Below are 27,039 nucleotides of genomic sequence, written 5' to 3'. Positions count from 1 at the left end.
AGTTTCATCTTTCATCCATTGTAATATAGCAGTGGGTGTTTGCTGGTAACTGCTGCCCAACTGTGCACTATCAAAACTGCTCTTTAACGTAACAGCTTGGAGATATTTGGCAATAGCTTTTGGGAGCTTTCCCTGTTTCCATGGTTATTGTTCATTTATGATGTATGCTAAGAATGAAGAAAATAAGGAAATGCTACCTTCATATATAAAGTTGCACAGAGAGCTTTAACTTTAGCTTGGAATCATATGGAGGGAAATAGGGTAGTATATCTTGAAAAATGAATCTTTTAATCTGAGACTGCAAATACTAAAAGGCCTTAAGCTTTTTAACCTGATTAATGGATGCTGACTATGTTTGGATTTATGATACATAGCTTTAACCTCTCTGCTAGTAAGAGTTGCTGTAGAGAGAATTATGCAGCATCCTCTGCACATTTTACCTCTGGATTATGTATTTCTCTCTACAAATGTGTGCATTGCTTATCAGTCAGATTGAATTCTTTTCTTGCACCATGTATATATATATTTGGTATATCTCAATTATCTCAAAATTCCTTTTAGTGAAAGTAGTCTCTGATTTAAGTTTTGTTTACTTGAGGTATCATCTCTGCTTCTGTTTAATCCTTGGAGTTGAGATCTATGAAAATGCTAGTAAGGATTTACTAAAAATAATTTGAAAAAGGAAGAAGGACTCTATGTATTCTTTGCATTTACTTCTTCCTCAAAGTGATCTTTTTAGTGCTCTCAGCATTACTTTTGGTGGGTGACATGAGAAATGAATATAAGCTCTGGTTATAGAATGAGGTTCCCCCTGACTTGTAGTATTTGGATGTGTAGTTCAGAAGTTGTTTGGCTCTAAGCCTTCTCATGTTATATAAAGTAGCGCATAATTTCAGAAGGGGCTTAGTGGAAACAGCAAGCCTGGATAATCATTAGCAACAAAGTACTGAGAAACATGGATCCTGTAGCATACCTGTGGAATAATCTATGTAGATGGCCAGTTTATTTCTACAGTAAAGGGTGCTTTTACCCACAGTGGATTTAAATTTACACAGAATTCTATGTTGCTTTGAAACATCCGAGTACCTCTCATGCTCAGTTTTGTACAACTAAATACAGATATCATATTTTTGTGTTGAAAAATCTCTTTTAATGCTGTTTAGAATTTAATCTTTCCTTTATTCCTTCTCTCCTTCTCTCACCCTACCCACCCCAACTCCATTTTTAGTGGAGAAGGTGAAAGAACAGTTGAAACTCTCTTTGGAAAACAAGAGTGGCATGGTGCAAACAGGTGAACTGACAGTTGTGCTAGATGGTTTGGTTGTTGAACAGGAATCTCTTACAAATCTCAGTTCATCAGCAACCAGTAAGTTAAAATAATTAAATCAGTTGGTAATATTTTGCTTAAGATTTCAAACAGAGATAATAGAATATTTCTATTGAATTTGTTTCTTACCGTTCAGTAGAAGTTCAGCAAAATGGCGAGGCTGTGCATGAAAGCAGAGATGCTTCGGCAAGAAGTACATCCAGGTTGGAATTTGTTTTTGTGTCTTACACTGTATGAAGTATATAAACAAGTTTCTCAGTTGGAATGGTTGGGTTGCTTGTGTCTTGTCTTGTTTTTTGAAATACATATTTTTTGAGGGCAATAGGTTTTAACTGCAAAGCCCTAAATTATGTTGCCCCAAATTTTAGTAATGTAAGTTGTATCACAATTAGCTTGAGAAGAATTAAGTTTACAACTCTGTTCTTCCTCTGCTGGTAGAGTCTACTCTCTACTACTTTACCATTGCTTCTTGGATGTGTAGTCCTCTGTGAAAAATCAACTGAGTGGAAGTCTACTACATGCTGCAGCAGAGATTAGGGGAGCAGTGGTTCACTGTGGTTTTCTGTACTTATTCAACATTTGTTTTCTTCTTCTGTTTAAAAACCATTTCTATTCATGTGTACAAACTTGCTGCAATGTACCATCAGAACGGAAGGAAGAAGGAAAAAAAAACCCTAAATTATTTCTCCCTCACCCAGTTCCTTTTTGAAAGTCATGATCAGAACACTGAGGCAGAGGGTTTGCTAGCTTCAACCTGCAGTGGCAAGCAAAAGGTTTTGGTATCAGTTTAAAGCTTCATTCTTAGCTTTTCCATCTTGATACCAGCTGCTGGACGGCCTAAGGAGGAGTAGGCTGTTTGTCCCTCCACCACTAGGGAAGTGACAGGCATTCAGATCAATTTAATGTTGCTGACCTGCTCAGCTACCTTGCAGTGAACCTCTTTTTGTTAAGTTCTTGACAATGTGAATGAAAAAACATACAGTTGCTATGAATTTGAGTGTCAGGGACACATTTGTTCTTGTGCGCTTGATTTGATTCAATCTCATTTTGATTATGTGGAAGTTTGTTCCTCCATGGGTGCCAATAAGAGGGAGTGAGGATAAAGTTGTTTCTCCTTAGTTTCTATTATAAAGGTTTGGGATTGTTAAAAGTGATTTGAAACAATCTGTAGACCACTTTGAAACAGTAGTAATCAATTACCAATTTTCATTCAGCTGTTGTTGCTGGAGTGGCCGCTACTAGGATCCTGGTCTTGATGTTGGTATTTTGATTACAGCACTTTTTCATTCAGCTCTCAACAGTTTTGATTTGCAGTTTTAAAATTAGGAGATGAAAAATAGTTCTCAAGTAGCGTTTGTTCATTTCTTTAGCAAGGACTTTTTAGTCTAGAACTGAAAAGGCATTTTACAAATAAAGTAAAATTCCTTTTTTAATAGTATTTCTTTTGAATTGGGTAAGGTAGCATAGAAGTTCTGTTTCTTCCTTTCTTACTCTGCAGAGTGGGACCTCTAACACTTCTCACACTTATGGTCATTGGTTTAACTTTGCTAATTGTAAGCCTCTACTCCCTGAGAAGATGAGGATTTGTCAGTGAATGTTATTTCCACAGTGTGTTTCTAGTGGGTCGTTTTAAGCATTTTTGGGATAGTCTTGAGTAAAACAAGACTTCCTGTTCAAAAGCCCTTACACTACATTTATTTCTGTTGTGGGCTTGTAAACAGAGCTACCTGTGTTTCTGTCCCTGCAGTGTTCCATCCTGCCTACGTATAGAAAAGCTTGTCTTGTTTTCCTTTTGCTGAGGGAGAGTTTTGTTATTTTCTTACGTTACAACTAGAATAATTTTCAGACATATGCCAAACAAACCCAATTGTTTCATTTGCTTAATGAGGGAAATTTTTTTCCTGCTCCTAGCTGGGCTTGGGAAGGTTCCCTAAGGCAGTTTTGGAAGATGCTGGCAGGAACATCAGTCTGCTCAGCTCCATTCTAGTATGTCATTGCAAGTAAAAGATGAAGTGGAAATGAAAAGTTGTATCTGTTTTAAGTATCTGAAGTCCTCAAAATGAAAATTTGCCCCTTGTTTCTTAATAGGCTTGATCTTGCACTTGAGTGTTTTATGGGCTGCAAACATTGTGTTATAAACTGTTGTTAATTTCCTTCCATTTCTTTCTTTCGTTAGCATGATTTAGTGCAGGATTGGTTTAGCTGCGTAACTATTAAACATGTTGTTTGTAGTAACCTAAACTGATGTTTTATTTTTGCCAAGATCTGCTTGTGACATTTCTAATGGAATAGACAATCAAGTACCATCCAACTCTGTAGTGCAGAATACGTTCTGTATAGAAGCTGTTAATGGAGACAGCACACCATCTCCTACTCACGTTGCAACCAGACCCAAAAATGCACCAGTACCAAAACCACTTGAAGCTCAACCTGTCAACAGCACTGGTAAGAATGGGAGAGTTATGAGAACATGTTCCATAAGGCTTTATCTGCTTGAAATGTTTCTGAAGTTGAGCCACTTTTTCTATACATTTTTTGTTAGATTTTAGAAATATTGGGAGGACATTCCTGGAGTTGAATTTATACTCTTGTGTGTGTCTGCTTTTGTGAATTTTTATGGAGTAGATCTATTTTTCAGTGTGCTAAATTTCCTACTTCGTGTGAGCTGATGAAGAAAGATGTAAAGTGTCCAAAACTTCAGTTTTTCAGTTCCAGGTGACTAAATAGTATTACTGATTATCTTGAGGAAAAATCAGTTTTCTTTCGCTATTGATTTGAATAACTATAACTAAATCTCTTTTGTCATTAGATAAATCTGATTTTTAGTTCTGTAGTGGAATTGCTGTGCTCTGAGCTGAGGTGTGTTGTAGATTCTTCTTGCCTTCTAATTTTTTCTAAAGGTCTGCTGTTTCATAACAAATACTAAATTTGATTTTCCTCCTAAACACAACCAACTTTTTTTATGACTACAATTAATATTCAGTAGAGTAAAACATGGAAAAATAAATGTGGTTGGGTCTTGTTGGTTTGGCTTTTGGGTTTTTTTACATTAATCTTTGCTTCTCTGGCAAAACTGTGCATCTGATAATGGCTATACTTTCTAAGCACTTTCTGACTTCTTTGAACGTTTGGAGAGAGGGATAGCAAAGGAAAAAGATGACCTTAAACAGAAATAGGCAAGCTCTTAATAAACAGTAGAACAGAGACTATCAGATTTTCTGTAATAGAGTGGGAAATGTGAGTATGGTGGGAAGATAGCAGAAACAATTGTGAACTTTAAAAGGTGATAATTAAATTAGGCCTCCTCTGAAGCATTTCTCTATTTGAAGAACTTGAACTTGATTCCTCTGTCTTTCAGTTGAAGGCCAGAGAGCATATACATTATTTAGGCATTGCTCCCTTTTTCTTCAGTAGCACAGAGGTCTGTTTGTAATCTGTGTTAGGAGAGGGTAATTGCAAAGCTAATTGATTTGTTCAAAGAGTAATATTGATGAAATATTCACTCAGCTTGCACTGTGGCACTGATACAGCAGGTTTCAACTACTGTACCAGCTGGTGGAGACTTCAAGGCAAGGTCTCTGGCGTGTGATCGTGGCAGACTTTACTTCCACCCCTTCCCCTGTTGTACTTAGTGGGATTGTAATTTCATGTGATGATACCAGAGTTGCTACTTTAGGTCTAATTGCTGAGGTAATCAGTTAATGTAATGTTTTATAGATCTGTTTTGGAGATCAGCTTACTAAAAGAACTGATGATTTTCAGTTATTTTGCTCCTAACTTTGTTATGTTATCTCATTCACTCTTTCATGTGGATGAATTGAATGTTTTGGTTTTGTTTAATGAAACCTGCAATTTCATTTATTTTTTTTTCCTTTTTTCTATTGAAATAATTTTTTTGCAAGTTAAAGCAGAGATCATAGTTATGATTTTTGCTTTATTTTTAATGTCATGCTTTGCTTTTGGTGCAGTAATACAAAGTTTTGACACACCTGAATGTTGTTAACATGTTTATCTGTTTTGTGTGAGCTAGTAGTAGTGATGCATTACCCTGGAATAGCTGTGTTCAAAAAGCAATGCATTTACAGATCTTAGAAATCTGCTGCTGCTTGTAAAAGCATGCTTTTCATTATGCATATCAGGAAAATATTTATGGCTGAGTGATAATTTCTTAAAGAAACTGAGTTGCTAATGTAGATAGGTGCTGATGAAGGTTTTATTGTCTGCAAATCTTTGACCTGCTTTTCTGACCATCTGGGAAGGTGAGAAATTGCTGACTTGATATACATGAGACATGTAATGAGCAGAAGCTCTTTGTAAAAGTGTTATATGAAATGAAGTCTTCAAAATGTATCAGTAAGGTTATGAGAAGAGAGAAATTCTAGTGTGAGGTGTTGCTGCCCATGGCAGGGGGATTTGAACTAGATGATCCTTGTGCTCCCTTCGAACCCTGACTGATTCTATGATTCTATGGAATTGTATTGATCTCAATCCTTAGAATTGTAAGCTGATAGTATAGGTAGAAAATTAGTTGAAGTTTGTTACATGTTATAGTTAGTCACGTTAGAAAGATAGTTCCAGGTCTAAAACATGTGCAGACTGGTGGGTTTAAGTAGAATTGTCACTATTTAGTGTTGATTGGTAGTGCAGAAAATGAAAGCTGAGAATGATGTTGCAGTACTTCAAAAGGGCCCCAATGTTTGATGTGAGTCCTACTGTCTGCTATACCTCACTTAAGTTAAGGCAAGACCTTGTGCTGAGTTATTTTTCTGTTAAGCTGTGCAGATGATTGGTATTGTTGGTCAGGTGGACTTGGGAGTAATAAAGCCGCCTTAGCCCCATGCTAAATCCACACGTGCTTTAAACCTTTTATGAGATTATGCTTGCTTGAGTTGGATGACATTTGTATTGTTCTTTCAGAGACAGAAATTGATTTACTTTGTGATTCCAAAATAATTTTGTTCAGTCATTGAAGTGTAAGTTATGTTAGCTGAATACTAAGTAAGGTAGAATGCTGAGTTCATAAAGATGTGAAGAAACTAATAAATTGCCTTAGCAGAGAGATAGAGAGAATGGCTTTCAGACTGTTAAGTTTTAATTGCAGGTTTAACAGAGGCAGGTGCATTGTGACATTTTGTAATTGGACAGAAATACTGTTTATGGCATATAGCTGCAACTTAAACTTATTACTTCTGTACAGTTTACTCCAGAGGCTGGTCATTTGAAAATGAAATCTCATCAGATTCTGATACACAACTGTTTTTTTCCCATTTCTCAGCTAATGGCGAGTCATCCACCTCCGCACCAGAAGCTGGTGATTCTTCTGTCTCTGAGGCTCTGACAGGTTCAGCTGAAGCTCCCATGCCTTCAGATTGCACTAACACCACAGCAGAACCTCAGTCAACAACAGAAGCAGCTAACTCTTCTGAAAGCCATGCTTCTACGTTACCAGCTGCATCTGCTGGACTGGAACCTACAGCTGCAACAGACTGTGCTCAGCCTAATGCTAGAAACAGTACATCAGCAGATGCAGCAAAACCAAGAGAGTCCTCCTCCTCCTCCTCAAGTACATCTGCAGAACCTGTAAGACAGCAGCCTGGTAACACCTGTACAGAGCCTTTGCCACCAGGGTATGTGGGCTTCATTTTCATGCTATAATTATGTTTCATCTGAGCATGCATATGAAGAAACAGATATTTAATTCTACACTGACGTTGCCAAATGTAGGTCGGTTGGCTGAGACAGGGTTATTTGATCTAAAACGGGGTTTATACTGATGCTATAACTGGCTAGTAGCTCTTGTCCCAGATAGTAGCAACTGCCAACTAATTTGCTGAGGTGGTACTGGGATTTAAATAGACAAACTCTTGGCTATTACGCATGTGAAGACTTCTCGACTGATACATTCCAATGTATTTGGGTCATAATTTGTTACTCCTTTTGTTCTTAATCTATGAGAGTGTAGTAGGGACCAAAATACAGGGAAGTGAATATTAGTAAAGTAGTTTAGAAGTACTTGTAGATGTTTACTGTGTAACAGTGAGATCAACAATACTATAGATAAAAATGTGGGTTTCAAGCACTCAGAATAGCTAGAAACTCTTAATTCTCTTAGATTGTTAGAAACGACTTCTGTAGTCCTAACCCTTAAATGCAAAGTTAAAAATGTGCTTAAACATTAAATAAAGACATAGTACATACTAAAATATATATAGAGATGTTAACATTTTCTTTTTTATAGATGCTCTCATGTTTGGGTGAAAAGATGTCTTCACATTTCCATAATATTCTAAATAGTAATTCTCAGCATGTTTTTAACATGCTTACACATTGTATCTGTGTTTTTAGAGCCTTTCTTGGACCTGCTCCAGGTTCAGTGAGTTAAGTGACACTTTGGTTGAGTTGGATAAACATGAGAACAGGCATCTAAAAAGATAGAGCTTTTGTATATATATTTCTGGGGAAGAGTTGCAAAAATGTTAAATTTTCAGATGCTTTGATAATGGAAGTTCTTCATAGGAGGGAACTCCTGTAGGTCCCCTTCACAGTCTTTTTTTTCCCTCTGAGTTTTTGACATACTTTCCTGTTGAAGACTTGTCATGAGTTGCAGGCACAGTGCATGCTATGGCCAAATGCATTTCATCATTCTTCCCTGATTGTGTTTCTGGGATGTTTCTTTAGTGTGGTTCCTTGCCCCTCCCCACCCCAAATCTATTATGTTCAGCCCTAGTAACTCCTTAACATGCTGCTTGTTTCTCTTATCTTCTTGTACTGTGAGTGTTTGACCTTTTGAATTGCAGAAAACATTTTGTAGGAGTTTTATAGGATACTCTGTAGTAGTGAGAAAATGCACATCAAATCCTATGAGTAGCAGGCAAGGTGTTCTGCCTGTGGTTTTAGGAGCTAATTAATTATGTCGAGCACAAGCCCTACGAGGAGTCACCATGCCTGGAGGTGTTCAAGAGGGGATTGGACGTGGCACTTGGTGCCATGGTTTAGTCATGAGGTCTGTGGTGACAGATTGGACTTGATGATCTTTGAGGTCTCTTCCAACCTTGGTGATTCTGTGATTCTGTAAAGCATATGTTTGAAAAACAAACCCACGTCTAATGTAAGCAAGGGCTTCAGCTTTTTATTTAACATTTATACTGGTTTTCTCTCCCATTATAGTAGTTCTCAGCAGCATGAAATGTCAATTATTTATAATTGGCTCTCACTTAATTCTCAGTGTCATTTTGCTTTGAAACTAAAACTGACAGAATAATCCCCAGGGATATTGGATGTGGAGTTTACCAGGAAGAGGGCCTACAAGATGACTGTAAAGGGCCTGTAGTGATAGGTTGAGGGGCAGTGGTTTGAAATTAGAGAAGAGTAGGTTTAGCTTTAATGTTAGGAACAAGTTCTTTGCCATGAGTGTGGTGGAACATTGGAAGAGGTTGCCCAGGGGCGTAGTTGAGACTCCATCCTTGGGGTAGGCTGATTCAGGAACAGGCTTGACAGGGCTCTAGACAACCTGATGTAGTAGAGGATGTCCCTGCCAGCTGCATGAGGGTTGGACTAAATGACCTTTGGAGGTCCCTTCCAACCCAAACCATTCTGTGATTGTATGACAGCACACATTGTGAGTTCACACTGAAAGATCTGTTGTTTGTTTGATATAGGGAACAGTGTTTAACAATCCCACTGGGCTTTTTTTTGAGAGAGGCATCTACTTGAAAATGCAAAGAATGTGTCTCTATGCTCTTTTGAATGAGGTTATTTTAGCATCCAAGATTGGAGCTGATAATTGACTTTGTTTTCAGATATTTCAAATAGAATTGGAATGCTTGTGAATATTGCTGTGTGCTCATTTTATATACCAAATCCCTGTTAGAAGTGTTCATGATGATATCAGTTCAAGCAGGAGGTAACTGAAGGAGATGCTAAAGTGAGTTTTCTTTTGTATTCGGTAATGAGGTTTGGATCATACTATTTTCATTCAATACCAAGATACTTTTTTTTGGCTTAGTGGGAAATAAGTCCGAAGGAAGCCTTTTCAGCTTGATGTACATGAAAGCCTTCTTGTCTTGAAGGTGGGAACAAAGGAAGGATCCTCACGGTAGAACCTATTATGTTGATCACAACACACGAACTACAACATGGGAAAGACCACAGCCCTTACCTCCTGGGTAATGTAGGCTTTTTTGATTTAAATGTGGCAAATGTACTATTTATTTGTTTGTTTGTTTGGAGCAGGAAAAAGACCACCTTATATAAGTAGCTCAAAGACACTTTATTACACATCAGCTATTAAGAAATACTAGCTTTCAGTTAATTAAGAATTCTGTTAATTGTAGCTGTTGTTACAGGAATGTTGGTAGGGTATATGTCACTCATTCTGATGACTTGCTGAAATATAGTCGCTAAATCATTTTGTTCTTCCTTTAAAACACAAGCATTTGCTTAGGTGGCATCACAAGGTGTAGTGCACTGGTTTCAAAGACCAGATTTCCAGGCCAAGTGTTTTCTGTGATGCCTGCCACCATTGCTTAGGGTCACAGGGATTGGATTGACAGAGTTAAGAGTGAGGTGATGGAGAGCTGAGCATTCTGAAGTCTGTTTGCTTAGTGTGGTTGTCCTTCTACCAATAAAGCTGGGGAGTGCTTTTGTATGCTTTAGACATTCAGATAATTCTTGTGACTCCAGTACTTCCTTCGAGATCTGTCTAGAAATTCATCATGAAGAAAAAATCAGTTATGTAACATTACTGAAAAGTTTAGCTGATAACATTTGTGTTTCTTGAAAGCTGGGAACGAAGAGTTGATGATCGTGGGAGAGTTTACTATGTGGATCACAACACCAGAACAACAACGTGGCAGCGACCAACAATGGAATCGGTCAGGAACTTTGAGCAATGGCAATCTCAACGGAATCAACTGCAGGGAGCTATGCAACAATTTAACCAACGATACCTCTATTCGGTAACTTTTGCATAACATTTAAAATGGGTAAAGAAGAATAGGCATACTTTCTGTTCTTTAACTTTTCCTGACTTGATTTTGTAACTGTGCAAGCATATGTGGTGTGAGATGCATGGCATCTGTAATTCAGATTCTGTCTGTTGAAAAATGTGAAGGGTGAAAAGCACTCCCTTCTGAGTCTGTTCCAGAACTTGAGCCTTGTGTGCTGGAAGATGCTTACGGCTTTTAATGACAGTAATTAAGAGGTAACGCTAAAAATGTTCCTTAACCAAAAGGGAGCCTAAAAGCTGAGTTATGGGCACTTTGAACATTAAAGGGCCTTCAAAACTGTTTTAGTCATTAGGAGTCATTCATTAGTACAGGTGGCAATTCTTTTACTTTGAGCTCATTTTGAAGCTTATACACATCTGGTTCAGCTCTGGAATTTCCAACATGGTTTTCCATTTCTCTCAGATATTTGCTCACTCACTTCTTCCTGAAGAATATATGAGTAGCTCCAAAGAAGATATTTCTTGAGATGGATTTTTCTGTACGTGGCTGGATGAAGAGTGTAGTTGCTTTTTCAGAGTTATGAATGACGGTGTCACCATGTCACTGTCTTTCTAGACAGTCCATGTTTAGAATTGGGCTTGGCCTCTTAAAAAAACAGATCCAGTCCCAAAGAATTTGTGATATGTAGCTAAGATGGAACCTTTTAAAGAAGTTGTAAGTGCAAGTCTGAAACAGCTTCATTGGACTAGGACTCCACATCCACAGACCTAACTTTGCTTTGAATTTGATGGACTTCATTTATGGACCCCTCTGAAACGATACTGCACTATTTTTACATTTAACAATTCTGAGCCTCCTATTATCTAATTAGACATATATGACATCACTAGCAATACCAGAAATATGTATCACTATATATTTTTCTTTAGTCAAAGTCAATTTGTCTTACGCAGTTACAAAAAGTTGGACTTGTTGAGGCTAAAAGGGACTTCTCATGGTCCAACCTCCCTGCTCAAGCAGGACCACCTAGAGCCAGCATGCAGCTGTGACTGTGTACAGATAGCTTTTAAATATCTCCAAGGGTGGAGACTCCACAACCATTGTGGCCAATGTGTGCCAGTGCTTGGTCACCTTCACAGGGGAAAAGTGCTTTCTAGAGTTCAGAGGGAATCTCCCAATGTTGGGCCTGTTGCTGTTTGTCCTGTCATTGGGCATCAGCAAAACCAACCTGGCTCCGTCCTTTTTGCATCCTCTTCATCTGACCTGGCCTTGAGCATGTCCAGGGAGCGGGCATCCACCACCTCTCTGGGCAACCTGTTGCAGTGTCTCCTACCCTCACTGTAAAGAATTTCATTCTAATATCCAGTCTAAAACTAACCTCCTCAAGCTTCAATCCATTCCCTTTCATCATTGTAAGCCCTTATAAAAAGTCCCTTCCCTCGCTTTCTTTTCTCATGCTTTATATTCTTGGGAGCTACTGAGGGAACTTCTGCATGGCTTGGCATGGCTTTATGTAATATTTGAATCTGGGGCTTTTATCTATTTTCTCCCCTCCTTTGTAACCTTGTGGATTATTAGCATAATTTTAACCATCCACATATTTTAATGAATGCAGCTGTATTTGTGAAGAACAACAAAGTCTGAAAATAGCTGAACTCCCAGGGAAGTTAGCATGTACTGAGGAAGTAAAACCCCCTGTGCTGGCAATAATCACTGTGCTTGAAAATGTTTGTTATGGTAAAACATGTTCTTAAGCAAGAACATTCTGTTTATCTGTCTATATGTGCTTCCTCCAAACTTGTGTGAACTGTACTTGTTGAAGACCACTGACCCTCTCCAGCTTGCTGTAGGAAGGGAGGGAGAACACATTGTTTGTGGAAATGGTGGAGGCATGTGTACCAATCACTGTTACATAATCTGTTTCTTCAGAAAAGCAGACTAAAAGGGGCATGATGTTTTAAAAATATTTAATGGCTTTCAGAACTTGTGCTAGTCTTAAAACACATTAACAAACAAGTATGACTAGTATTTGACTTAACTGAATGTCCCCTTGTTTTTCAATAGGCTTCAATGTTGTCAGCAGAAAATGATCCACTTGGGCCTTTACCACCAGGCTGGGGTAAGTTAATTAGCTGTTAATTTCAGGAAGTGACAGTTGTAGAAATTGGGAATGCAATTGTTGTATAGTGTTTTTTCTTTTTTTCCTCTAGAAAGGAGAGTGGATTCAAATGATAGGGTGTATTTTGTAAATCATAACACAAAGACAACACAGTGGGAAGACCCTCGAACTCAAGGGTAGGTGTGTATATTGACTGTGCAGATAAAAAGATCCTGCTTAATTCTTGTATGTCATGATACAGGGGAAAAAGTACTGTCTGCAATTTCTTCTGCAGTTTACAAAATGAGGACCCTCTTCCAGAGGGCTGGGAAATCAGATATACCAGAGAAGGTGTCCGATACTTTGTTGACCATAATACGAGAACCACCACCTTCAATGATCCTCGTACTGGGAAATCTTCTGTGTAAGTGAGAAATAAAATACCTTCTATTAAACATTTTGTTATAGTTTAATAACAAAGTCTTCTCATAGTAGAAAATAATCTATGCTGAAATTGAGCACTAAATTATTGTTCTGCAAATTTAATCTATTTTTAGGCTTTAACTGTCAGTTTATCTATGGCACACTTTGCTGTACTACTCTAAGGGTCAGTAGTTTTTATAAACTTTTCAAATACTAAGATTGTAGTAGTTTTTTAAATGAAGAGGTAAACTTGAACAAATGTTGTGATTAATAGTTAATTTTTTAAAGGAACAGTCAGCAATTGTAATGAGTATTACTTACAGTTATACACTCTCTAGTAACATTAATGTCTGAACAAAGTAGTTCTAAATACATTCCACTAATTTTGCATGCAAATCCATTAAAACTAATTTAGTCAGAAGTATTGATCTACCTGTGGGGGGCTGTCTTAATATTTTTTGTGTAGGGTAGGGTTTACTTCTGATGAGATGCTGCTGGTCTTCCATTCAAAGAATCTATAGAGCATTCTACTACAAATTCATATGTAGTTCCACAAGCAGACGAATTTCTGAAGCCTGATTTTTGCACTCTTTCTCTCAGTTAAGACAGAAAATCAGATGGCTCTCCTGTAGTTGGCTTGTAATTTTTATAACACTGATAGGGATTTGAAATCCTCTAGATCTCAAATTTAGTAAATTGCCTTGCAGCATCTTAAGCACATGCACAATGCTAAAAAAAATAATGAGGGCACAGTGGAAAGGAAAGTTGTCTGACTGAAACAAATGTCTTCTTCCTAGTATCAAGCGATAGAACAAGAGAAAATGGCCTGAAATTGTTCCAGGGGAGGTTTAGATTGGATATTAGGAAAAATTTCTTCACTCAAGTGGTGGTTAGCATTGAAAGAGGCTGCACAGTCCTTGGGGGTGTTCAAAAAATATGTAGGCATGGCACTTTGAGCAATGGTATTGTTAGGTTGGTGGTTGGACTTGATGATCTTAGAGGACTTTTCCAACCAAAACAATTCTATCATCAATTTCATTTTGTTTCTGCCACTACCTCACTTTAACAAGTTCTGTGTGTTTTTGAAATCTACATGCTTGTGTTTAGCATTGAAAGTACCTTTGATGTCTGTGTGGTTAATGTGTCTTAAATATATTTCCTTACAGAAATAAAGGGCCACAGATTGCATATGAGCGTAGCTTTAGGTGGAAACTTGCTCATTTCCGTTACTTGTGTCAGGTACTCATTAATTACTTATTTACTTTTTGAAACTATTTGAATTCACGTTTTTATCCCCTGCCTTTTAACGTTGCTGTTTTATGCTTACAGTCCAATGCACTGCCAAGCCATGTGAAAATCAATGTATCCCGACAGACTTTGTTTGAGGATTCCTTCCAGCAAGTAAGCCTGCAAAGATCATTGTGTTTGTTTATCAGGAAAAAGCACAAGAACATAAGAGTTCAGATTAATGGTCCTTCAGGCACAGTAATCTTTCTCTAGTGTTAGCCAAAGGGAAGCCTGTAAGAGCAGAAGTAACATATATAATGCTTTCACCAAATGCTCTTTCAGCTCCCAACTGTTTACAACTGAAATGCTGCTTCAGCTTGATGTGGTTTCTGAGTATTTTGGTAGTCATCAAGGGACTTCTCTTCTGTGATCTTGTCTGTGCTTTACTTGTGAACTTTTTGCATTTACCACATCCTGTGGTAAAGAGTGATATAGCTTGACCACATTGCATGCTATCTTAACTTAATCACATTGGATTTGCTTTTCTGATTCTTGTGTGTTGCTAGATACTTTACAAAATGCTGTTTTCTCCAGTTAAGACTGGTGTCCTGTTTTTTCCTTGAAGCTTACAGGTCTCGAGCACTTAGTTTGTAACCAGTGTATGTTCCTTTTTTCTCTGCAATAAGCGATTCTTGCTACAGTCACCCCATCAAAACCTCTTGTAAGGAATTCTGTACAAGTGAAAAATATATTATTAATGGATCTCAGGATGTTAGGGGTTGGAAGGGACCTCTGGAGATCTTCGAGTCAAACCCTGCTGCCAGAGCAGGACCTTATAATCTAGCACAGGTTGCACAGTAACACATCCAGAAAGGTCTTTAAAGTCTCCAGAGAAGGAGACTCCACAGCCTCTCTAGGGAGCCTGTTCCAGTGCTCTGTGACCCTTTCAGTAACGAAGTTCTTCATGTTGAGGTGGAACTTCCTCTGCTGTAGTTTACTTCCTTTGCCTCTTGTCCTGTTACAGAGTGCAAGTGAGAAGAGGCTGTCCCTTCCTTCTTGACACCCAGGCTTTGTATAGTAATATACATTTATTAGATCTCCTCTCAGCCTTCACCTCTCCAGATTAAGATGCCCCAGGTTGCTCAGCCTTTCCTCATAAGGCAGTGCTCCAGTCCCTTAGTCATCCTTGTAGCCCTCTGTTGGACTCTCTCAAGTAGATCCCTGTTCATATTGAACTGGGGGAGCCCAGTACTGAATGCAGTATTCTAGGTGAGTCTTCACTAGGGCAGAGAGATCTGCTGGACACGCTCTTCTTAATGTACCGCAGGATACTGTTTGCCGCCTTGGCCACAGAGGCATGTTGCTGCCCCATGGATAACTTATTGGCCACCAGGACTCCCAGGTCCTTCGCTATGGAGCCACTCTCTATCAGATTACCTCCTAATCTGGTCTGGTGCAGTTTATTATTCCTTCCCAGGAGCAGGACTCTGCACTTATCCTTGTTGAACCTCATTAGGTTCCTCTTTGCTCAGCTCTCCAGTCTGTCCAAGTTTCGCTGAATGGCTGCACAGCCTTCAGGTGTATCAGCCAAGCCTCGCAGTTTTGTATTGTCAGCAAGATACTCTGTCCCATCATCAATGTCACTGATAAAGGAAATATGTTAGACTTATTGTGGATTAGAGTCAATTACTTTTTGAAGTGATTTGCCTAAATCCAAAAATCTGTAATGTATCAGATGAAATGTCCTTTTGTCTGTTTAATGATAATGAATGCCTGTAATGGGTTGGGGCAGATCCCCTCCCCACCACAGGCAGAAATAACGACTCAGGCAACCGGATTGCAAAAGTGATGAAAGTTTAAATAGAAAGCGGTGAATGTTACATAAAACCCAAAGCACAGTGACAAAGAAAGATCCCATCCCCACCTGAGGGTGCATGCAAAACCCCCAGGGCTCCTTCTTCCCCCTCCCTCTGCTGGGCTAGTCTCAGCTGGCCAGGCCTGAGACTGCCCATCCCCCTGTGGCCTTGGGCCCAATCAGGCCCATGGCCGGGAGATCTCTCCCCCAGTTACCAAGTCACGGAGAGGGAAGGAAAGAGGAAGTGCCAGACTCCGCACTGGATCTTATAGTGGTGCAAAGGATTATGGTAGGAAATACACAATTTCCTGTGTCCATCCCTCTGGGCTGGACTTCTGGACACAGGAAGTGAATGCACCAGGGGGGCACCCAGCTCAAACTACAACAATGCCTTAGGAAGAGTGTAAGGACAGGATATCCATGTAATGTTAAATTCCAGATACGCTCCCCCACTTGCTAGCAGTCTGCTGCTTAGGGATTTTAAGTCCTAAGTTAGTATTTTTGCACACAGTTCATCGTGTGTTCTGTGAGATGGTCTAATTACTTGCAATCTGTGTAAACATTTGACATACATGGCATTTCTGTATCAATTAAATAAAATCTGAATAAGGAGGAGCAATTGTATTGACAATGTGTAACTTACTACAACTTTTTTTTTGGTAGATTATGGCATTAAAACCCTATGATTTGAGGAGAAGATTATATGTTATATTCAGAGGAGAAGAAGGATTGGATTATGGTGGTTTGGCAAGGTAACATAACATTTGCTTAAAACATCATTTGTTTTTTCAATAGCACTCTAACCATGATTTCTAATGGCATTCTGTTAGCAAAGGAACAATTTGCTTTTGCAGTCTGACCCTGGTTACCTTTTTAGCTCCCCATAATGCATTAAGGAAGTGGAACTAGGCACACCATCCACTGTTACGGGTTTATAACCTTGCATTAGGAAATCTGTGGCCTCAGTTGTTCTTTGACAAAGATTGATGTTTAAATGGAATTATTTTTTTTTTTAATGCCAGTTAATTTCTCTAGACTTAGTTATTTCAGAAACTTTCTATCAGAAATTCCCACTTCCCTGGAAGTGGGGACTATGGAAACATAAAGGTTATTTAGGGAAAAAAAACCCCAAAGAAGTGAATCCCAGACTGGGGCTCCTGTTAACAGAAAGAACCTAAACAAAAGGAGAGTAGTGCAGGCATGAGGTGACAGCAGAACAACAGACTGTGTAGGCTGCATAGGAGTGCAAAACTAGACTGCAAGCTTTTCTAGAATCTGAAGTGGAACTTGCAGGGAAAATCTGGTAACAGGAAAATTGTATACAAAGTGTTTCATTTGCTGACTACATAGAAGAGAACTGCTGACTACTTGACTGAAACATAACTGTTAGGATGTAAATATTGGTACTAGTGCAGATCCAGGAATAGGTGATGCGGTTTTTCTGGTTTACTTGAATTTTGTAATGTAAAGATGTTCTGGTTTGGTTTTGTTCTGGTTTTGTGTAGCTTGTGGTGTTAAATTGTGCAGTGAAGATGTGTAGCATTTGTAAGGAAGCTTGTCTCCAGAAGTTGAGCATCTAATGGATATGTGCGTGGTTATGCTTCTGAATTGGAAAATGTGACTGCAGGGTGACTTTAAGGGGTGACTGCAGGAAAGGATCCCAATCTGTGCTGCGTGTGGATTGTCTTTGGTTGCTATCATGATGGCCCCAGGCATAGAATGGGACATAGGATGGAGGCCCAAGGAAACTGAGTATAACTGAAGAGTGCTAGTCACAGAATGTAGCAGAAAAACACACCAACAAAACAACCAAAAAATCAAACCAAACCAACCAACCCAACAGAAATAAACCTCACAGAACCAACCAACCAACAAACCTCACAGAAATAACCACAACGAACTAAGAAATGTAGAACTAGTATAATTTCATAGTTTTAGGAATAAGACTTTCCCAAAGTTTTGTATGTGAAATTGGGAAGCAGCAAGGATCTCACTGTAACTTGAGCTGAAAATTCCTAAGTGGCACTGACTAAATGTCCCTGTACTGACTTGTTAATGTAATACTGCATTAATACAAATATAGCAAACTGAAGCACCTGATTTATCACCTGTCTCTCAGCAGGCTGAGCTCAGTGTTCCCTACAGATTTTTACCTTGTGTTTAGCAGGACCAGTCTGACACTGTGTCCTGTAGCTAGTTCTAGCTGTTGATGTGAAAAATTAATTGCTTGTGCAAACTTCTTGTTGATGACTGACTTCTTTGATTCTTCCTCCCTTGTTACCTGTCTTTGATTTAGTTTAAATGCCTATTAAATTTCATGCTTCTATGCAGAATTCTGTCAGTATAAAGCTTGCATGGAATTCTGTACAACATTTTTGTGCTTGTTAAAAGATACACAGAACCTGGTTAATGTTATCTCATTTTGGCTGTTTTCCTATACTTTATCATTCTTTTGGGTTGGAAGCACATTGTAGTGAGTCATCATCCATGACTTGAATTTCATAGAACTAGGAGAAACAGGCCAGCAGATCTCTTAATTTTATTCCTCAGTCTCAGGTAAATATATGGAAAAGATGCTTCTTAAATGTAACAGTTGAAATGCAACCAGGGTAAAATTCAGACCTTGCAGTTACTGTAAAATAGACTTTTAGCTTTTTTTGTGGCTTTTCTCTAAGCCTGGTTGTTCAGTTCTAAGCATTTAGGGCCTGATACAAAAACTCCTGAGTATATTTGACTGCTTTTGAGCTCTGATGATATGCAGCAAGGATTGCAAAAATCAGCAGTCCTAATACTGAACTATCAGATCCTATTGTCATTACAGGTCAGCTGAGGAAGAAACTATGAAAGTGATGAATGATACATATTAGTTAAACCTCAAATGGAAATTTATCTTCACATGATTCTGTTCTGTGGGCTTAACTGATGCATTGTAATTTGTTAAACCACAGTAATTCGGTGTGTGCTCTGTTGTCAGATTGGGAAAGCGAATGGGATGTTCTGTGGCTTGAGTTTGTTTGGTCTGTCTTGTTTTACCTAGGTTGTGCTATAGCCAGCACTGGCCATGGATTAGTCTGTATTTATTTGAATAAAGATCTGAGTTGTATGCAGCAAAGCAGGCAGCAGGAGGATAAATACAGTGTGTTAGCTGTGGGCAAGGACTCTGAGGCAAAAATGTTACTATAAGCAGCTAAAACCTGTGCTATGAGGGGTTGTTCAAGGTGACAGTCTTGACAGTAATTTCTCTGTTTTGGAAGCCATGACTTTATAATGTTGCCAGGTTTAATAATTATTTTTCTCAAAATTCAGTAGTATACAATGTCATACATTATTCTGGGATTCTAATACAACACTGTTTTATAGTATTTGCCTAACTTTGCATATATTTTGACCATTTTGCTGCTTACCTAAGGAGAATGGTGATAAACATCTGTATTTGATTGCTTTTATGTCTATACATGTGTGTGTTTCTTTTTTTCCCTTAGAGAATGGTTTTTCTTGCTTTCCCATGAAGTACTGAACCCTATGTACTGCCTATTTGAATATGCTGGCAAGAGCAACTATTGCCTGCAGATCAATCCAGCATCAACAATCAATCCTGACCATCTTTCATATTTCTGTTTCATTGGGCGCTTTATTGCCATGGTAGGTTGGATTTTGAAGGTTTTATTATTTGCTGTAGCTATACATTTATTCCTGAATAGTATTTGTTACAATTGTTAAAGGTGATATCAGTTTCTTAGAAATGGAAGGTGAAGGCATGTACAGTTACTGAGCTGAAATATTCCCTGAGATTTAAGTTTCTTACCCGCACAAGTTTCCTGGGATAGTGATGGAAGTTAATAAAACCTTTATGGAATATTTTATCAGCTGGATGTTTGTACTTCATGCAGTCTGCCATTTGATTGTGTGGATTTTGATGCTCTGAAAAATGCGACTAGTGTTTTCCAAAGAAGGCTGCTGAGTTAGACTTGTGATCTAAAAATGAGTTAGACTGTTTTGTGGAGTATATTGAGCTTGAACTTAAATGTTTGTATATGAATACGCAGGTCAGATACTAAGAAGAGCAGAAGCTGTCAGGCAGCAGGTTCTTTGCCATCAGATTTCTTTGAAACTAAAAGCTGATAGGGCATGTTGTTTTATTTTTTCTTTTGGTGTCACTGTGTCAGTTTTCTGTAGTAGTCCTTTTCTGTCACATGTCACATTTCTTTCCTTCCACGTAGTGATACAGGTATCATTCCACATAATCATCATGATGCCTATAGCCCTCAGTAACGTCCCTGAACACAGTGAAACCAGGAAGAGTAGGTGCACATTGAAGAGACTGTGATCTTCTGTTGTTCAGGCTTTTTATACGAAATTAGAATACTAGGAAAATGTATCATAAATAGAAAAATACTTTCAGACCTAAAATAAGTTAGGTTTGGGGTTTTCTTGTTTTTTCTTTTTTTATAGATGCTTCTTGAGAAGTAAATTTCTTTGGTTTTGATGATAATGTCTCTGATTTGAGGTCAAGTGAACATTTGTTTCATTGGGTTATCATTTCAACAGCATGCCAACCTTTTTCTTTCAGAATCCACAGCAAGCAGGGAGATGTGATAAAGCCGGTTAAGTGCTAGAGCCAAATTCTGGCTCAGTCAGTGATTTTGATCTTGCACATAAGATAAATCCATAATTGAAATGTTAACTATGGGAAAGCTACTTCATAAAAGTACATATCAGAAAAGAGAACATAATTAAAGCATTTAATGTAATTGAAAGGCAGACTTTAATTGTCTCGAGTAGTTTTGCAGTTCTATTTCAAATTCTGTAAAGGGGAAAGGAGTCACAATGCCTGATCTGGTCAGTGACAAGGTTTGTGTAAATTCAGGGTTTATAATGGATGGTATGTCCTGCAGTACTTCTTGGGATACTCTCTAATACCTTGAAATAGCCCAGGCTGTAACATAGATGGAAATAATTTTAAGGAGTGTAGATAAGGTTTTTAACTGCAGTTGTAGTTTCTGTCCTTCTCACAGTCCTAAAATAGTTGTGACTTCTTTGGTGTTTAAGTACTGAAATAATCACAGATGTTTTGGACTGAAGTGGGGTTAAACATAAAATCTTGCTCTGTAATAAAAAGCTGTTAAATGAGGTTGGCTGAGGCAACTTTTATATGTTGCTGTAAGGCTATCGTAGACATTAAATGAGATGATTGAAGAGCTTACTCTTGCAAGAAGCAGGAAATTGTATGGCTTGATGGTGCACTTGACATTGAATATTTTGTTTTCTGTCAGCTGACTCTCCCATGAGAAATACAGACTAGTTTAAAAAGAAATACACAAATAATGAATAAATTAAAAAAAGGCCTCTGAGAGAACCTGTTTAAGGTTTCCTACAGGAGAGGAAAATGCTTGCTGGAGTCAGCCTTAAGGGGAGGGGAGATTAGAACATGGGGGTGGGGGGAAGACCTTGGTTTTTGTTTTTTCTAGAAAAATGGACATTTTGGCTCTTCTGCTCATAGAATTTCATCTACAAAGAAAAGAGGTGTGATTGCCTCACATAGCCTATTCATGGTGAATTTTTAAAGGTAATTTAGTGTACTTCATAAGGGTGATAAAAACATAATTCAGGGTTACAGCTGTGCTCTGTTAGCTTTCAGTCCAAAGGTAACACTTGAGTCTGTAGTGCAGTGTTTCAGTACCAGAAATTGGCGTAGAGCTTTCATGCACACATGGTGAGACAAATGTGACCGTGTGTTGGGTTTTTCTTCAGTTTCATTTTTGCAGCTGAAGGGAGAATCTAATTTCTCCGTTTTGCTACCTGTGTAAAATGCGATTCCCAAAGCTCTTCTCAAGGCAGTCTGTGACTGCAGTTTTAAACTGTTTTTTTTACAAGCATTACATAAAGGATGATTTTGCAGGATGCATGTTGTAAAAAATGCTTAGTAGTACTCAGTAGGATAGAAGATAATGATCAAGTAGTATCAGGTAACACATAATGTCCACATAATAAAAAGGAAACTTAATGATTTCCTTTTTTATAGACTTAATCCTTTTATGAGAAGGGTTTTTTTAATCAAGGGGTTTCTAAATTGTAATGCTGACACGGTTGGATAAATGCTGTCAATTAATCATTATTATTTTCCCCTCCCATTTAATGTAGCATTTAATTCTTTCAAGATACCACGCTACTACTGCTACTTGCTGGTTTTTATTATTAGAAGAGGAAAGAAAGAACAAGAATTCAAGTCAGAAACTCTTCAATAACTCAGTAGTTCACTTAAAACTAAACAGCCTTTTTTTCTGTTCAACAGGCATTGTTTCATGGGAAATTTATTGACACTGGGTTTTCTTTGCCTTTCTACAAACGAATGCTGAGCAAAAAACTTACCATTAAGGACCTAGAATCTATTGATACTGAATTTTACAACTCCCTAATTTGGATAAGGTTTGTAAATGGCTTTTTGTGTGTGATGTTTTATGGATTTTATTGTTGTCTATTACAGAATTCACAGTGATTTTTTTTTTCTCTCTCATTGTTTTTCTTCTCATTCAGGGATAACAACATTGAAGAGTGTAACTTGGAAATGTACTTTTGTGTCGATATGGAGCTCTTGGGAAAAGTAACCTCACATGAGCTGAAATCAGGAGGTTCAAATATCTTGGTAACTGAGGAGAACAAAGAAGAATATATTGGGTAGGAAGGTGGAGATGTTGGAAACAAGTGTTCCATATTTCTTCTGCTGCTTATGTCTTTTTTTTCACGCAGTATATGATTTTCTCTTCATTTTCCTTTCCCCTATTACTATGTAATTCTTGGGACTATTGTTGAAATGGTGTCTTGGCACATACGATTTCTTGGTATGGTTTGAACTCTCCTATTCCTCTTTTCCCTTCCTCCTCCCAAAAAACCACTCACAAAACCCACCTGACACAGAGAAGATGACCCATCGTGTTTTTACATGTACAGTGAGAGAACAGGTGAAACTGAAAGTGAGCAAACCTGTTTTCAGTGGCTTCTGGTAACAAATCCAGGTGGAAGGAAGATGTACATATGACAGAGGATTTAATAATTGTTCAGAACTTTGCTGTCACGGTGGAAACCGAAATTCAGAATGGTGTACAATGCGGTGTGACTATTTTTTCATTGCTGTGTTTATGCTGCACTCTTCCTGCTTCTCTCTTAATCTTAGCACTTTTTTTCTTTTTTTCTGAACCTAAGTTTATGATCCATCCTTTCAGACTGATCTCCAAAGAGATCCTTTTCTGTGATACAGTATATGCCCAGGGATGTATGTAAAATTTCCACTTATATAAGCAGTCTTAATTTTTTTTCAGTGAAATAGTTTCTGTAGTATGTCTTTTTATTTATATATATATATTTATTTTTATATATATATAAATATATATTTTTATTTATATATTTTGTCTTTTTTTTTTTTTTTTTTACTCAGAAGTGGCCTTAGTTGAAACTTAAAAGATATTACCTCTTCCTCCAAATCTTAGCATAAATCAGAAGCTCAAACCGGAGAATTATTCCTATACGTTGTTCCTATATTTGTTGAAGTTGCAAATAGTCTTATGCTGAAATATTGGGCAGGCATAGTTACAGATATTGTAAGCAGTATTTCTTCCTCTTCTCTGTTTTGTTGTTTTTTGTTTTTTTTTTTTACTCAAGAACAGAATATTTTAAAACCAGTGATAAATTTTGTGCCATTGAAACACTAGGATTCTGCATTTTCTTAAGATAAATCAAATTTTGCCAATTTGTCCAAGCAGCATTATTTTTATGACAAGGCTGCTGAGTTTTAGTGAAAGGTTAATAATAATGATAGATTTTGTTAGAGTGGAATGGCGATAAAAGTATGTCTTTTTACTTTTACTTTTTTCTGAATTTGGACATTTGTGATGTTAGTATGCTGAGAATAGTAGTCTATGGAATCATATAGCAGAGGAAAATAGAATTGAAGGAAGTGTTATTTCCTGGGAGCACACTGCATAGAATCATAGAATGGTTTGGGTTGAAAGGGAGCTCCAAAGGTCATCTAGTCCAACTCCCCTGTAGTCAGCAGGGACATCCTCCATTAGATGAGGCTGCCCAGAGCCCTGTTGAGCCTGACCTTGAATATTTCCAAGGATGGGGCTTCAGCTACCTCCCTGGACAACCTGTTCCAGTGTTCATGGCAAAGAGCTTTCTCCTAACGTCCAACCTAAATCTACTCTCTTTGAATTTCAAACTGTTACCCCTCATCCAATCACTACAGGCCTTTGTAAACGGTGCCTTTCCAGCATTCTTGTAGGCCCCTTTCTTGTCACTATTAGTTCTCCCTGGAGTCTTCTCCAGGCTGAATTGAGTGCTAATCGATCTTTAATTTCTGTTTGTTGCTTTCTGTTCCAGGCTAATGGCTGAGTGGCGATTTTCTCGGGGAGTTAGAGAACAAACCAAAGCTTTTCTTGATGGTTTTAATGAAGTTGTTCCTCTACAGTGGCTACACTATTTTGATGAAAAGGAGCTGGAGGTGAGCTTTTCTGTACAATGTTTTTACCGTATGCCAAGTAACGCATATGGGATGATTAAACTGAGAGGTCAGCTGGAGTCTCTCATCTGTGTTGTGCTGCATGTGATAGTTTCTGGAATGTGGAGAATTTAATAGGAGCAGTAAGGGTAAATCTTCCCAAAAAGGCAGTATCTATTGAATTGGTGTTTCATAATGTTCAACAGTTAGGAATTTTGGCTTCCATCATCAGTATTAAAATATTTTTTCCAAGTTTCGTTGAAAGGATCAGAATATGAGGTCACAGATACATCTGTTGGACAAAGACAACTTTTCTCTCTGTGGTAGGCAGGTAGGATTACCTTGTAGCAGAGGGCACAGAAGTTGATTTTGATAGAACAAGGGGACACAGTCTCAAGCTGCACCAGGGGAAGTTTAGGCTCGAGGTGAGGAGAAAGTTCTTCTCAGAGAGAGTCATTCATCATTGGAATGTGCTGCCCAGGGAGGTGATGGAGTCACCATGCCTGGAAGTGTTCAAGAGGGGATTGGACGTGGCACTTGGTGCCATGGTTTAGTCATGAGGTCTGTGGTGACAGGTTGGACTCGATGATCTTTGAGGTCTCTTCCAACCTTAGTGATACTGTGATATATAGTGATAGTGCACTAAGTTTCACATACATTGCCCTGGGTAAGTTCTGGGGTTAGTACACTTGAGGACAGAAATTTGGAGGAAATTACAGGGCTTGAAACTGCGTTTAGCAGGTTCTTAATATGTAATCCAAGGACTGCTAATAGGAATCACTTGCATGCTCCATATTTACTTAGCAATCAGCCTGACCTGTGCTCACTGTTAGGGTTGTGATTTGGAGCAGGGACAAAAGGCTCTGTAGTGCTATGCTGAGTTATTTCTGAGACATGCCAAGGTTCCCTCTAAATAATGAGCTGCTTAAGTTAGATGGGTGTTTTTTCCTGAGAAAAGACTTTGATCTGTCTGTCTTAGTGTTCAGTTTTCTAAGAAGCTTTGCTTTTACTACTTGCAGCTTCAGTTGCCTCTCTTAATGAATACTTTGTAGACTTATCTTAGCTGATATTCCTACCATTAGTACTGTTATCGTCATATTGGAATATGGAGCAAGGTTTTAATGGGAAAGGTATTCTCTTCTGTTATTGAAAGTCAGAGGTTATTGAGAAGTCACCGAGTCAGAAGAAACTCTCAGACCACTTAAACAATTTGGAAGGAGTTCTGCGAATCACAGAATGCTAGGGGTTGGAAGAGACCTCGAAAGATCGGGTAGTCCAACCCCTCTGCCAGAGCAAGATCACCTAGAGTAGGTCACATAGGAACACATCCAGGCAGGTTTTCAATGTCTCAAGAAGGGGACTTTGCAACCTCTCTGGGCAGCCTGTTCCAGTGCTCTCCCCCTCACAGAGGGCAAGTATTTTCTTATGTTCACGTGGAACCTCCTATGCTCCAGCTTGCATTGCACCTGTTGCCCTTTGTCCTGTCATTGGACATCACTAAGAAGGGCCTGTTCTGTCCTCCTGACACTTGCCTTTCACATACTTACTAACATGAATGAGGTCACCCCTCAGTCTCCTCCAAGCTAATGAGACTCCGCTCCCTCAGCCTTTCCTCTGAATGGAGATGTTCCACTCCCTTCAGCATCTTTGTGTATCTGCACTGGACTCTTTCAAGCAGTTAGCAGTCCTTCCTGATCTGAGGGGCCCAGAACTGGACACAATATTCCAGATATGGTTTAACCAGGGTAGAGTAGAGGGGAAAACTTATGGTAAAGGAAGATCTAACTGTATAGTAAGATGAAAAAAAACAACCCAGCCCTTTTTGGGGAGAAAGAACTTTCATTTTTGTCAGCATGTCTCATACAGGATACAAAATCAACTCTTAATGTATGTGTGTAGAGGTGTATGTTGGTCTAGTCATGAGGTCTGTGGTGACAGGTTGGACTTGATGATCTTTGAGGTCTCTTCCAACCTTGGTGATACTGTGATACTGTAATTCTTCTCTTTTCTAGGTTATGCTCTGTGGTATGCAAGAAGTTGATCTAGCAGACTGGCAGAGGAACACTGTTTATCGTCATTATACAAGGAACAGCAAGCAAATCATATGGTTCTGGCAGGTATGTTGACCCAATTCCAGCTGCTTTAGGTTTGGTTTGGTTTTGTTTGATAACACAAATGATGTGGAAAGGAAGGATGACATCTGAATGAGGGTTCTTGCTGCTTCCTTTCTTTTTTCAGAGAAGGAAAGGAGGATTACTGGTTCTTAGGGAGCATAAAGGAGCATACTGCAGCATGGGAAATGGCAGATAGATATCTGTGTTATGTGTGGATGTCTGGGCTGTGCACATTCTCTATCCTTTGTATTGATTATACAACAATAGAGGTTTTTGTATTGTTATCTACCTTCTACATATAGAAATGTTCTTGTATGTAGTACAGTTGTACACCTGAAATACCACATGTTATTTATACTCATTGTTCATGTTAACTGTGCCAGTCTTCACTGATTGATTATCACTCACAATTTAGTGAAGTTGGCTCAGAATTATTCTGAAACTCCAACACTGCTATACAGGCTGCCAGCTTCTGTGGATTTCCCTAAATAGATGTCACAGCTGGGTAATTTCAGTCTTCTGATAAATTATCATTTTAGAGATGTTTTTGACT

At 38.5% G+C, this 27,039-nt stretch overlaps 1 protein-coding gene across 5 annotated transcripts in view; it reads left to right on the top strand.

Moving 5' to 3' along the window:
- The window catches only part of WWP1 (WW domain containing E3 ubiquitin protein ligase 1), a 56,540-nt gene that overhangs the window by 24,226 nt on the left and 5,275 nt on the right, over positions 1 to 27,039 (top strand). For 2 of the 5 annotated variants that reach the window (XM_054167417.1, XM_054167420.1), the window contains 17 exons: positions 1,229 to 1,366; positions 1,464 to 1,530; positions 3,591 to 3,772; positions 6,603 to 6,954; positions 9,397 to 9,492; positions 10,110 to 10,284; positions 12,340 to 12,394; positions 12,486 to 12,570; positions 12,669 to 12,797; positions 13,963 to 14,035; positions 14,126 to 14,197; positions 16,542 to 16,630; positions 19,361 to 19,520; positions 22,171 to 22,304; positions 22,413 to 22,553; positions 24,255 to 24,375; positions 26,385 to 26,489. In XM_054167417.1, coding sequence (XP_054023392.1) covers positions 1,229 to 1,366; positions 1,464 to 1,530; positions 3,591 to 3,772; positions 6,603 to 6,954; positions 9,397 to 9,492; positions 10,110 to 10,284; positions 12,340 to 12,394; positions 12,486 to 12,570; positions 12,669 to 12,797; positions 13,963 to 14,035; positions 14,126 to 14,197; positions 16,542 to 16,630; positions 19,361 to 19,520; positions 22,171 to 22,304; positions 22,413 to 22,553; positions 24,255 to 24,375; positions 26,385 to 26,489 — 2,174 coding nt within the window. The remainder of the gene's footprint in view (positions 1 to 1,228; positions 1,367 to 1,463; positions 1,531 to 3,590; positions 3,773 to 6,602; positions 6,955 to 9,396; positions 9,493 to 10,109; positions 10,285 to 12,339; positions 12,395 to 12,485; positions 12,571 to 12,668; positions 12,798 to 13,962; positions 14,036 to 14,125; positions 14,198 to 16,541; positions 16,631 to 19,360; positions 19,521 to 22,170; positions 22,305 to 22,412; positions 22,554 to 24,254; positions 24,376 to 26,384; positions 26,490 to 27,039) is intronic. The other 3 variants (XM_054167418.1, XM_054167419.1, XM_054167421.1) reach the window with 3 other exon arrangements.

Source organism: Dryobates pubescens, chromosome 14 (assembly GCF_014839835.1).
Source record: "Dryobates pubescens isolate bDryPub1 chromosome 14, bDryPub1.pri, whole genome shotgun sequence".
NCBI classification, from domain to species: domain Eukaryota; kingdom Metazoa; phylum Chordata; class Aves; order Piciformes; family Picidae; genus Dryobates; species Dryobates pubescens.
The sequence above is the reverse complement of the archived record's forward strand: the minus strand, read 5'-3'. Positions and strand labels throughout refer to the sequence as shown.